The sequence below is a fragment of the Strigops habroptila genome, chromosome 3, assembly GCF_004027225.2.
Source record: "Strigops habroptila isolate Jane chromosome 3, bStrHab1.2.pri, whole genome shotgun sequence".
Lineage (NCBI taxonomy): Eukaryota > Metazoa > Chordata > Aves > Psittaciformes > Psittacidae > Strigops > Strigops habroptila.
This window is the reverse complement of record NC_044279.2, coordinates 82608878-82622250: the sequence shown is the minus strand read 5'-3', so window position 1 is coordinate 82622250 and position 13373 is coordinate 82608878. Positions and strand designations below refer to the sequence as shown.

Sequence of the window (13373 nt, the reverse complement as noted above, 5' to 3'; positions counted from 1 at the left end):
GAATCAGACTTTTGCGTCCACTGGCACCGCTGGCATCGGGGCTGTCCCTGCCCTGGCACTTGGCGGTGGCCGCGGGCAGGCGGGACTGGCACTCTCCGGGTCATTTAAAGGCTTTTTTGGGGTGAAGGAAAGCACGGGCTCGTGAGGATGGGTTCCCGTGGGATGCTTCACCTTCCCCCGGCACGGAGCAGCGGGGAGCGCGTTCCCCCACAGCCCCCACTGCTTCGCGGGCCGGGCGGCGGTGAGACAGCAGAGGGCGCTCGGCGCTCACTCTCGGCGTGAGACTGCGGCGGGCCCCGCGCTGCCCGGTGCCGCTCTTGGAAGTTTACAGCGGCGCAGCCGAGCGGCTTCCCGGGAACGACACGTCCCGGCCGCCGCGCTGAGCAGCCTTAAGTTCCTTACGAGCTGCTTTACAAGCAAGGCGCGGCGCGGTGCCCGCAGCCACGTCCCTCGGTGTGCGGGACGAGCGCGCCGCCACAGCCCGACCGCAGGGGTCCCCGCCCCCCAGACTCCATCCCGCCAGCCCGGACCCCCCTCCCGGCCGCCGGGACAGACCCCCAGGTACGCGGGGCCCCCGCCAGGCGGGGCGGGGCGGTGGGCGGGCCGGCGGCGGGCGGGGCGGCCAATGGGAGGCTGTGGGGGGAGCCGGCAGCGGGCGTCAAGAGGGAAGGGATCAATGAGCGCCGGGCAAAGTTGGGGCCAGGCGGCGGCGAGCGCTGCGGCCGTGGATTACAAACCCGGCGGCGTCCCGCACCGCCGCTGACCGCCGCGCCCGGTACCGGGCATGCTGGCGGGGCGGCGGCCGCTGCTGCTGCCGAGCGGCGAAGCGCGGGCACCCCGGCGGTAGCGACGGCGGCGATGCGGCGCGGCGCCCCCGGGCGCCCCCCAGCCCCGGAGCGGCGGCGGCGGCGGCGGGAGGAGCGGCAGCGGCTGCAGCAGGAGCGGAGCGCCCCGTGAGCGCGGCGCGCCGGCGGGTCTGCTCCCGTCCCTGGCGGGGCAGCGCAAGCGAAACCTCCGTGAGTGAGGAGAGGGAGAGAAGCGGGAGCGGTCGGGGGGAAGGTGGACCCCGGAGGCTGCCGCTGAGAGCGGCAGCGCCGGGACCCTGCCCCGGGGCGCTATGGGCCGCCCCCCCGCCGCCGCCCGCGGGGCCCCGCCGCTGCTGCCGCTGCTGTCGGTGCTGCTGCTGCCGCCGCTGCTGCCGCTGGGCGCCGCCGCCGAGCCCCGCCAGGTCTTCCAGGTGCTGGAGGAGCAGCCGCCCGGCACCTGGGTGGGCACCATAGCCACCCGACCCGGGTTCACCTACCGGCTGAGCGAGCAGCATGCTCTCTTCACCATCAACGCCAGCTCGGGAGCCCTGCACACCCGCACCACCATCGACCGCGAGAGCCTGGCCAGCGACGTGGTGGACCTGGTGGTGCTCTCCAGCCAGCCCACTTACCCCAGCGAGGTGCGGGTCCTCGTGCTCGACCTCAACGACAACGCGCCCGTCTTCCCCGACCCCTCCATCGTGGTGACTTTCAAGGAGGACACGGGCAGCGGGCGACAGCTTATCCTGGACACAGCTACCGATGCTGACAGTGGCACTAATGGTGTAGACCATGGTTCCTATCGCATTGTCGCCGGCAATGAGGAGGGGCGTTTCCGGCTCAATATCACGCTCAACCCCAGCGGTGAAGGAGCTTTCTTGCACCTGGTTTCCCGGGGTGGGCTGGACCGGGAGGCCACCCCTACCTACCAGCTCTTGGTGCAAGTGGAGGACAAGGGCGAGCCCCGGCGGCGGGGGTACCTCCAGGTCAATGTCACCGTCCAGGACATCAATGACAACCCACCCATCTTCAGCCAGACTCTTTACCAGGCACGAGTGCCTGAGGATGCGCCTGTTGGGGCCAGTGTTCTCCAGGTCACTGCAGCTGATGCTGATGAAGGTACTAATGCTGACATCCGCTACCGCCTGGAAGGAGGTGATGGCAGCGGTGGTGGTGGGGAGGGGGCTGGCAGCCTCCCATTTGAGGTGGACCCTGAGAGTGGGGTGATCCGCATCCGGGAGTGTTTGGACTACGAGATGCGACAGCAGTACTCGCTGACGGTGCAGGCCATGGACCGAGGGGTGCCAGCACTGAGTGGCCGGGCTGAGGCCCTCATTCGCCTGCTCGATGTCAATGACAACGAGCCCCGGGTGAAGTTTCGCTATTTCCCAGCCACCTCCCGCTTTGCCTCCGTGGATGAGAATGCGGCGCCTGGCACAGTGGTGGCCCTGCTGACGGTGAGTGATGCCGACTCCCCTGCGGCCAACGGGAATATCTCTGTGTCGATCCTGGCAGGAAACGAGCAGCGGCACTTCGAAGTGCACAGCAGCAAGGTACCCAACCTCAGCCTTATAAAGGTAGCAGCCGCATTGGACCGGGAGCGCATCCCAGCCTATAACCTTACGGTGGCAGTGGCAGATAACTATGGGGCCCCACCACCACCACCCCCAGGTCCCCCCACTTCTGCCTTTTCCCCTGATGGAGTGGTGGCAGCTCCTGTGAGCCGTTCATCAGTAGCTAGCCTGGTGATATTTGTGAATGACATTAACGACCATCCCCCTGTCTTTGGGCAGTCGGTCTATACAGTGAACATCAGTGAGGATGTGCCCCTGGGCAGCTATGTGAGGGGCCTGAGTGCCACGGACCGTGATTCGGGCCTCAATGCCAACCTCAAATACAGCATTGTCTCGGGCAACGAGCTTGGCTGGTTTCGCATCAGTGAGCACAGTGGGCTGGTCACCACGGCTGGCCCCGAGGGTGGCACTGCTGGGCATGCTGTGGGCATGTCCACCTCCAGCGGGCTGGACCGGGAGACTGCTTCTCAGGTGGTGCTCAACATCAGTGCCCGTGACCAAGGGGTGCAGCCCAGGTTCTCCTATGCGCAGCTGGTGGTGACCATCCTAGATGTCAATGACAATAAACCTCGTTTCAGTCAACCTGAGGGCTACCAGGTGTCCTTGGCGGAAAACTCCCTGTCAGGAACTGAGTTACTAGTCCTGAGTGCCACAGATGGGGACTTGGGGGACAATGGGACTGTCCGCTTTTCCCTGCAGGAAGCTGAACCAGCGCTGGCTGTGGTTGGCCCCTCCTCGGTCACCCCTCGCCGGATCTTTCGTTTGGATCCTGTGTCAGGCAAGCTTAGCACCATCTCGCAGCTGGACCGGGAGGAGCAGTCTCACTTCTCCTTGCAGGTTCTGGCCACTGATTTAGGCTCTCCTCCCCTTTCTTCCGTAGCTCGAGTTAACGTGAGTCTCCTGGATGTGAATGACAATAGCCCTGTGTTTTACCCTGTTCAGTATTTTGCCCATATCCAAGAGAATGAGCCAGCTGGAACCTATGTGACCACAGTGTCTGCTACGGACCCTGATCTGGGACCCAATGGGACGGTCAAGTACAGCATCTCAGCTGGAGACACCTCCAGGTTTCAGGTTCATGGCCAGACAGGGGTCATCACAACAAAAATAGCTCTTGACAGGGAGGAGAAAACTGCTTACCAGTTGCAGATTGTGGCCACTGATGGTGGCCATCTTCAGTCGCAGAACCAAGCCATTGTCACCATCACTGTCTTGGACACCCAGGACAATCCTCCTGTTTTCAGCCAGGGCGTGTACAGTTTTGTTGTCTTTGAAAATGTTGCCCTAGGTTACCATGTAGGTACTGTTTTTGCTTCTACCATGGACCTCAACACCAACATCAGTTACCTTATTACAATGGGTGACCAAAGGGGCATGTTTGCCATCAACAGAGTGACAGGGCAGATCACCACAGCCAGTATTATTGACAGGGAGGAGCAGGCATTTTACCAGCTGAAGGTGGTTGCTAGTGGTGGGGCGATAACTGGAGATGCTGTGGTCAATATAACTGTCAAAGATTTAAATGACAATTCTCCACACTTTATTCACACGGTGGAAAGTGTGAATGTGGTTGAAAATTGGAAAGCTGGGCATACCATATTCCAGGCCAGAGCTCTTGATGCTGATGAAGGTGTTAATGGTCTGGTTCTTTACAGCCTTAAGCAAAACCCGAAGGGCTTGTTTTCAATCAATGAACAAACAGGGGCCATAAGCTTAATAGGACCACTTGACATAAATGCTGGGTCTTACCAGGTTGAAATCCTGGCCTCAGATATGGGGGTGCCGCAGCTGTCCTCTAACTTTATCCTGACTGTCTCTGTCCATGATGTAAATGATAACCCGCCTGTGTTTGACCAGCTTTCCTATGAAATTACTATTTTGGAATCGGAGCCTGTGAATTCCAGGTTCTTTAAGGTGCAGGCTTCTGACAAAGATTCAGGAGTGAATGGTGAAATAGCTTATAGCATAATTGAAGGAAACACTGGGGATGCCTTTGGCATATTCCCAGATGGTCAGCTGTATATAAAAAGTGAACTGGACCGTGAACTTCAGGAAAGGTATATTTTACTGGTTGTGGCCTCTGATAGAGCAGTAGAGCCACTCAATGCTACTGTGAATGTTACTGTGATTCTGGAGGATGTAAATGATAACAGGCCCCTGTTCAATAGTACCAACTATGTATTTTACTTTGAAGAGGAGCAGAGAGGTGGATCGTATGTAGGGCAAATAAATGCTGTAGATAAAGACTTTGGGCCGAATGGTGAAGTCAGGTATTCATTTGAACATATGCAGCCAGATTTTGAGCTGAATGCGGTAACTGGGGAAATAAGAAGCACTCATCAGTTTGACAGAGAAGCTCTTATGAGACAAAGGGGAGCTGCAGTATTTAGTCTCACGGTAATAGCGACAGATCAGGGGTTGCCAAAGCCTCTAAAGGATCAGGCAACTGTACAAATCTACATGAAAGACATCAATGATAATGCCCCCAAATTCTTGAAAGATCTCTACCAAGCTACTATATCAGAATTGGCAGCAAATCTGACACAGGTTCTGAGAGTTTCTGCCTCAGATGTTGATGAAGGGGTTAATGGATTGATTCACTACTCTCTAATCAAGGGAAATGAAGAAAAGCAGTTTGCAATAGATAGTAGCACAGGCCAAGTGACCTTAGTAGGCAAGCTAGATCATGAAGCTACTGCATCGTATTCACTTATCATCCAAGCAGTAGACTCGGGAGCAGTTTCCCTAAGTTCAACTTGCTTGTTGAGCATTGATGTATTGGATGAAAATGACAACAGTCCTTCCTTCCCTAAATCAACCTTTTTGGTGGATGTCCTGGAAAATATGAGAGTTGGTGAACTTGTGTCATCTGTCACTGCCACTGATTCTGATTCAGGTGACAATGCTGAACTCCAGTATAGCATTACAGGGACGAACAATCATGGGACCTTTAGCATCAGTCCCAACACCGGTAGTATTTTTCTTGCAAAGAAACTGGACTTTGAGACACAATCCCTGTATAAGCTAAATATAACAGCAAAAGACCAAGGAAGGCCACCACGGTCATCTACAATGTCAGTGGTAATACATGTTAGGGATTTCAATGACAACCCTCCTAATTTTCCTCCTGGGGACATCTTTAAATCTATTGTTGAGAATGTTCCTGTTGGTAGCTCTGTCATTTCTGTGACTGCTCATGATCCAGATGCAGATATTAATGGACAGCTAACGTATGCAATTATCCAGCAGATGCCGAGGGGTAATCATTTCCGTATAGATGAAGTGAAAGGGACAATATTTACCAGTGCTGAAATAGATCGTGAGTTTGCTAACCTCTTTGAGTTAACAGTCAAAGCCACAGATCAGGCTGTTCCTGTGGAGTCCAGACGGTTTGCTTTGAAGAACGTGACCATTTTGGTGACGGATCAAAATGACAATGTTCCTGTGTTCATATCACAAAACGCTCTCGCAGCTGACCCTTCGGTTGTGATCGGTTCAATCCTAACAACAATTATTGCTGCAGATCCTGATGAGGGCGCCAATGGAGAAGTGGAATATGAAATAGTCAACGGAGATACCGAAACCTTCATTGTGGATCGCTATAGTGGAGATTTAAGAGTAGCGTCAGCTTTGGTGCCTTCTCAGCTTGTGTACAATCTCATAGTTTCTGCCACAGATCTCGGCCCTGAAAGGAGAAGATCCACCACTGAGATGACTATCATTCTGCAAGGGGTTGATGGGCCTGTTTTCACTCAGCCAAAATACATAACCATCTTAAAAGAAGGCGAGCCTATTGGGACAAATGTGATATCTATTGAGGCATCAAGTCCACGGGGCTCTGAAGCTCAGGTGGAATATTACATTGTGTCCGTCCGATGCGAAGATAAGAGTCTCGGGCGCCTTTTCACCATCGGGCGCCATACTGGTGTCATCCAGACTGCTGCCATTTTGGACAGGGAGCAAGGAGCGCGTCTCTACTTGGTGGATGTTTATGCCATTGAAAAGTCATCAGTTTTGCCCCGCACTCAACGAGCAGAGGTAAAGCTTTTATTCAGTAATTATTTACCTGTTTGCTTTCTAAATGAGTCCTTTTGTGTATTTATTGTTACCTGTTTTACAGAGAGTAGTACACAGCAAAAGACCTGGAAGCTAAGTCTGCTGATTCATTAGTTAAAGATGACCTTTCAGTTGGTATCGATCAAACTGTTTTCCTCAAAGCTGCCGCTAGAAATTTGAAAGAAGCTTAGGCGGTGTGCTTAAATTTGGCTACTCTAGGGATAGTGTTGGTCAAATAAATCTTAGGTACTAAATACTCTAGCTGTGAAAATATTTAATCATGGGCATTTTTGAGTTTTGCATGTGTTCTGTTTTTAGCAATCATTAATTATTTGAAGTCTTTCTATTCCTATGTGAATTATAACTGAACTTCTTTCACTGCAATAATCATGTCAGTATTTGCCTGAGAACTGGCCAGTAAGGTATTGCTCCCTGAACAGCTCATTGAGTGCCTCCGGTCTTGGATGTGCTTGGCGTCCCTGCCTGGTTGAATCTGCCAGATAGGTCTCCTCATGCACCTCCAATTCAGGTCATTTCTTGAATGAGTACAAAAATGGTCTTGTTTCTGTTCTTGGGTGTGACAGGCAGTACAAACGCAATAGTTTTGCTGGCAGTTTTCCTTATCATAAACCCATTTGCCTTGACTGAAGGGTCTTTAAATGTTCTCTGCATGATTAGCTTGAGAGCAAAGGGCAGAAAACAGGTTTGAAACATCATCTGTGAGGTATGAATATTTTATTTGCTCTGTCTAGTAATTGAGCCACAGAGCTGATCATTTAGAGTTGTGGTAAATGGCTCGATGTCCAGTTGGAAACCTGTAACGAGTGGTGTCCCTCAGGGATCAGTGTTGGGACTGGTCCTGTTCAACATCTTTGTCTGTGACATGGACAGTGGGATTGAGTGCGCCCTCAGCAAGTTTGCCGACGACACCAAGCTGTGTGGTTCGGTTGATACGCTGGAGGGAAGGGATGCCATCCAGAGGGACCTTGACACGCTTGTGAGGTGGGCCGATGCCAACCCTATGAAGTTTAACCAAGCCAAGTGTAAGGTCCTACACCTGGGTCGGGGCAATCCCAGGCACTGCTACAGGTTGGGCAGAGAAGAGATTCAGAGCAGCCTTGCAGAGAAGGACTTGGGGGTGTTGGTTCATGAGAAGCTTAACATGAGCCAGCTGTGTGCACTTGCAGCCCAGAAAGCCAACCGTATCCTGAGCTGCACCAAAAGAAGTGTGACCAGCAGGTCAAAGGAGGTGATCCTGCCCCTCTACTCTGCTCTCGTGAGACCTCGCTTGGAGTACTGCGTACAGTTCTGGTGTCCTCAGCATGAAAAGGACATGGAGCTGTTGGAGCGAGTCCAGAGGAGGGCCATGAGGATGATAAGAGGGCTGGAGCACCTCCCATATGAAGACAGGCTGAGTAAGTTGGGGCTGTTGAGCCTGGAGAAGAGAAGGCTGTGTGGAGACCTCATAGCAGCCTTCCAGTATCTGAAGGGGGCATATAAGGATGCTGGGAAGGGACTCTTCATTAGAGACTGTAATGGTAGGACAAGGGATAATGGCTTCAAACTTAAACAGGGGAAGTTTAGATTAGATATAAGGAAGAAGTTCTTTCCAGTGAGGGTGGTGAGGCACTGGAATGGGTTGCCCAGGGAGGTTGTGGACGCTCCACCCCTGGCAGTGTTCAAGGCCAGGTTGGACAGAGCCTTGGGCCACATGGTTTAGTGTGAGGTGTCCCTGCCCATGGCAGGGGGGTTGGAACTAGATAATCTTAAGGTCCCTTCCAACCCTTACTATTCTATGATTCTATGATTTAGGTTATTCTTGCTGTCTTCTTTAGGGATAGTGAGAAGCTTGGTGTGAAAGGGAGTCTCGTGTTTGGTTTAAGTTGTACCATGTTCTGGAGCTGCCTCCTGCACTTCACTATGAGCCATTTAACTTGCAGTTCTTGGAAACTTGGAGCTGGCACTGCTGAGTGGGTCAACCTGCAGAGGATATTAGTAGTGTGTAGTGGTTCAACTATTTCCCTTGCCAGGTGAACGCTTTGCCTGAATGCTGCATAGCTTGCATAGATCCCAGCTAGACTTGCTCTTCAGAATTATGCCTTAGCTTTGAGCCACCAAGGATGCTGTGGTGGTTTGGTGGTTTGGTTTCTGTTGTTGGTTGGGGTTTTGTTTTCCTTTTCGTTCTTAGCAGATGTGGTATTTCTAGTTGTTTGAGCACTGTTCAAACTCAAATATTTCTTAGCACTTATGAGAGAGCTCATCTTAGCGTGTGTGCTGCGTGCAGTTGATTATCATGTTTTGAAGAGCAGTAGTGTATTGGAAAGAACGTTCCTGATATATGTGTCTTTGTATCACTGCTAGAAATTTATAAAAGATTAAACCTTTATAATTTTTTCTTATTATTACATCATATTTTGTCTTGATGGACGGTGTTTTGAGGGTTCAGCTTTTGTCAGAAAGTGGGTATTTGGATTATAATCCTAGAACTCTGTGTCTGTCCGCATGACCAAAGAGTTTCTTGACTGGAGAAGGACTCACAGGAGACCATGTGATTGCAATAGTCTCACATGTTGTAGAAGTATTTAATATGAATATTTGGTGAGTAGGGAAGAGAACAACCATTGAAACTTTAAGCAAATTTTACATTGTTGAATACAAACCACTCCTGAAATGAAAAACACATGTTTTATTCTGTAAGGAACATTGAAAGCAATAGTTGGAAGCTACGATTTCATATTGCTGGTTGTATCTTTATAGCTTCTAAAATGCTGCTTCTTCCAAATGTAATTAGCTTACTGTGCTTCTTTAGAAATACATTATAAATTATAATCAGCTATCAACTTTAAAAAACATAACCATATGCAGTCTTTCTCTTGACTGATTGAATTTCTCTGGAACAGCTTTTGCTGTCCCACACTTGAACAAGAACTACTCCAGTGACATTCTTTGTGGAAGCTGACTGTCAGGGGGTGCTGAATAAGCAATGCAGCTTTTTTCCATGTTGCTTTTGGAGGGCAACTTCTGTTTTGTTTCTAGTTCGATGTATGTAGTGCAAAAATTTTGGTCTTCATTTTCTGCCAATCTGCTTTCATGAAAAATCAGCCTGTATCCAAGTGTGAGGACACTATCTCTTATCTTTGTAAACCTACCTTAAAGCACACTTGTGCTAGAATCTTTGTGCATCAAATGTGTAATTTGGAAGGTTTAATGTTTTATTCCAGTTTTTAAGGTGATGGCTTGAGTGGCAGCACAACCACAACACTGACAAGAGACAATATGTGTGGACCTGTAGAACATCTAAAACCACAAAGCTTGAGTGTTCTTTTGCCCACAATGTTTTAAACTTTTTTTTTTGGTATATACATGGCAGGATGAAGACTGATTTTTAGATTCCCGCTTGAGAAGTAAGTTGTAAAGCATTGATGCAGGTGTGCAGACAAAGCTTAGTAAGTCTGGTACCTGATAGCTTTCTGAACAGATAAGCTGGATATAAATATTGGTTTTTTGAGGAAAAACCTTGAGTATTGTGTATTTTCTTTGTTCCTTCTCCTATGCGGAGTATGTTGGGCTTTGTTTCTGGATATGGTTAAAGGGAAAAACAGTAATAGGATTTGCTTAACTTCTGCATTCTTCTTCACTGACTGCTACTCCTTCTGCCCTGATGCTAGACATCATCCTAATTGCACTGTGGCGTGCGAGTGAACCACTGAGCACTCAGCCACCCGGTGCTAAACTTGCTGACTGAGACTGAAGAGAGCAGCAGTAGCAAGAAAGTTAATAATCTTTTATCTAATGTAGGTTTTGGGAATGATTTTGGGTGGCAGATACCTGGTGTGAAATAGAGATATTTACAGCTTCGAAGCAGTGACCGGGCTTTGTCTAGCTGGCAGGCAGTATAAAAGAAGAGCAGGCTTGCGTGAAGCCACTTGCTCTACAAGTGAATCAACCCTTGTCCTTGGGAAATGGTGTGGTGGGTTTTTTTGTGGTTTTTTTTTTTGTTTGTTTGTTTGTTTGTTTGTTTTTAATTATATCAACTATAATGAAAAGATCTACCTAGCGCTTCAACTGAAAAAGTCTCTTTCCAGCCTTTCTCATCCATCCCTACTGCTTGCCCTATAGGATCATAGGTAGGGCATAGCTATGGGGGTTGTACACTAGCTCTTTCTGAAGAGAGGGTCCAAGGGAAGAGCTCCGTGATGGCAGGACTGTGGAGAATCCCCTTCTGACCCCAAAGCAGCTGGCATGCCTTGTAACTGAAGGAGTACATTTTCAGTAAAGCAGCAGCTAAAGAGTTTAGGAAACAAAGAACAGTTTATTTACAGTTTGTGGATTATTGTTTTTTTAGCACTAGGTTTCATATTTGTGTATTTTTCTGTGCTTATTATTACTCTATGGAGGGAAAAGGGGGGGGTGTCAGAAAAGTGCAAGTTGTGAGGTATTTATGCTCAAAGTACCAAGTACTTTGAGATTTGCAAACTCGAGTAGTGCCTATTCTATTGTATTTTACTGCCAAGTGGTGTAACTTTGAATAGTTATTACTGAATTGGAAAGCTTTCATTTTTTTTTTTTTTTTTTTTTTTTTTCCTGAACATTAGCCTATTTCTGTGTAACCTACAGTGACCAAACAGATGATTTGACATTGCGGGAGTGTGTTCTGTGATCAGTCTTATTTTTTCCCTGTCTTGTATTAATCATTAGGTGTGGCACTGTTCTTCTCAGATAAGAAAAAAATAATGTAGGTGTTTCTGAAGCTCTTCTGTTTGCCATTTTGTGCCTTTTTATGTGATTCTGCTGAAAGAAAAAGCTCAGTAATTGCTTAGCTCGTTTCTCATGGCTCTCCAACAGAAATTCTCCTTTAACCTCTTCAGGCAGGGCTGAGGGTTTCACTATCATGATTTTATATTTAATATAGAATGACTAATGCATATTGGCATCACTTGGAAACCATGTGATTTTATTCAATCCCGCCTCCCAAAACAATGATCGTATGCTGTGGGAGACTTTGGGTGGTCATATGTTGTACCCTGCTTCTTGCCTGGCAGTAATAATAGGAACCCAGGGACAATACCTCATCTTCTGTGCTCTGTTACTAAGGATTAAATAGAATTAGACAGGATTTCTAGTTTGCATGTTTAACCCTTCAGTGGGCATGTTTGCATGTTTAACTCTTGAGAGGAGCAGTGGGTTTGCTAGGGACCGGTGGTGCTAATGTGTATATCACATATGACAAATGAGAGGATAACAGATTGGGATGTGAATTATTTGTATATGAAAGATATTTAACTGAACTTTAAATAGGTTCATAATTTCCAAGGAAGGGAGAGAAGGGCATAAATATTTATTTACACCCTTCATAACTTCCTTAATACCCTGGAAAATGTATAAACTTTCATTTAAAGTTTTAGTGACGGTATTGATTTGAAAATGGAAATACTTGGAGAGGCAGATCAATGATTTTATGAATGTTAACATGCTCTCAAAACAGGGGCGATTCCCTTGATTTTTCAGACAGGGAAATATGAGGCACCAAGTTTTCTTTTGCATTTGTTCATGCAGAGCTGCTTCTTGTGGTACATTTCATGACTGGCACTATTGGGAAACTTGGACTTCCAGGTTGGCAGAGGCTTTTATCTCCCAAATCCATAGTCTAGGAAAAAAATGTCCTTTCTTTAATCAGGCAAAATATGGGGATTTTAGACAATGCTTACTGCTGGCATAGTGAAGATCTGGAATTTAACAATGACAGGCAGAATGAATGGCCCTCTCTTCCTGGAAAGAAAATCATAGGACATTTCACCTGCACCTGGTGTGAACTGCAGCTGTGGCCATAAAACCATGACTGCATGGTGTAACTAGTTTATGTGGAGCTTTTAGAGTCAGCTCAGACTAGGTCCTGTCACTCCTGCACCCACTGGACCTAGGAGCGAGGTGGAGGTGCTCAAAACCTCTTTTCTCTGTGGTGCGGAGCTCCAGAAACCCAGATTAAGAAAGAGAAGATGCTGCTAAACAGGAATAACAGTATACGTTGCAGGAGAGGCTGCCCAAGCCATAGGGCCATGATACATCCCTTGTGCTGTTTGGGTTGGGTACTGCTTCAGGGATGTGGGGCTAGCCCTAACATCCCTGAGAGGGGAAAGGGGTAGATTGGTGGGGAAAAACACTGATGGTGTTACTTCTCTAACCAAGCTGGCTGATGGTGGAGGGCTTTAAATTTAGTAAGAGAATTTGAAACCCACTTAGGAGAAGTCTGTTATCTGGCATATTTATCCATACAAATAAGAACAATGGGGTATTCCTTGTATTCATACTATTTATAAATCATTTTATTCTTTAATGATACATGGCACATTAATTGTAACTTGACAAAGGAAACTACTTATGAAACATTTGAGTAAACAATGGAAATCTGATGCCTTGTCCTAGCTACAAAGCCATGTTTTTTTCTTCCTAGTGCTGATATTGCTGATTCTGAGTAACATATAATTATTGCTGTTATTGCTGTTGCTTGCACTGAAAAGGGATCTCTAAGTTCTGCTTGAACTAGAGGGGGAGATGAATGTGCCTTATGTTGAAAACTGTTCAAAACCAATTTGTGGGTTTTGGTTCGAAGTTGTCCCTTTTTTCATCCTCTCTAATTTCGTTAATGATTCTGCCTGGCTACATTTTCTTAATATCTAGAATTTCTCATTTCTTTGCTATTTTAGCAGTCTCTGGGCATTTTTGCATGAGAGGTCACTTCATGATTTTTATGTTAAAAAATCACTAGACTTTAAAAACAACATTCTTTATTATGGAAAATATTATTTTTCATGTGTCTCTTTTGGCTATTATTGCTGGTGTTTGCATTAAGCATAGCAAAATTTTCATGTGCTTGTTTTTGCTGAGTGTTAAATTCTTCATACAAATCTCTAAATGATTCTTAGGTTCTATTGATGTT

The 13373-nt window shown here is 48.0% G+C and overlaps 1 protein-coding gene across 1 annotated transcript in view; it reads left to right on the top strand.

Annotated features, from left to right (window-relative positions):
- The first annotated feature begins 1117 nt into the window (after positions 1-1117).
- The window catches only part of FAT4 (FAT atypical cadherin 4), a 139409-nt gene continuing 127153 nt past the window's right edge, over positions 1118-13373 (top strand). The window contains exon 1 of the mRNA XM_030480094.1: positions 1118-6418. Coding sequence (XP_030335954.1) covers positions 1118-6418 — 5301 coding nt within the window. The remainder of the gene's footprint in view (positions 6419-13373) is intronic.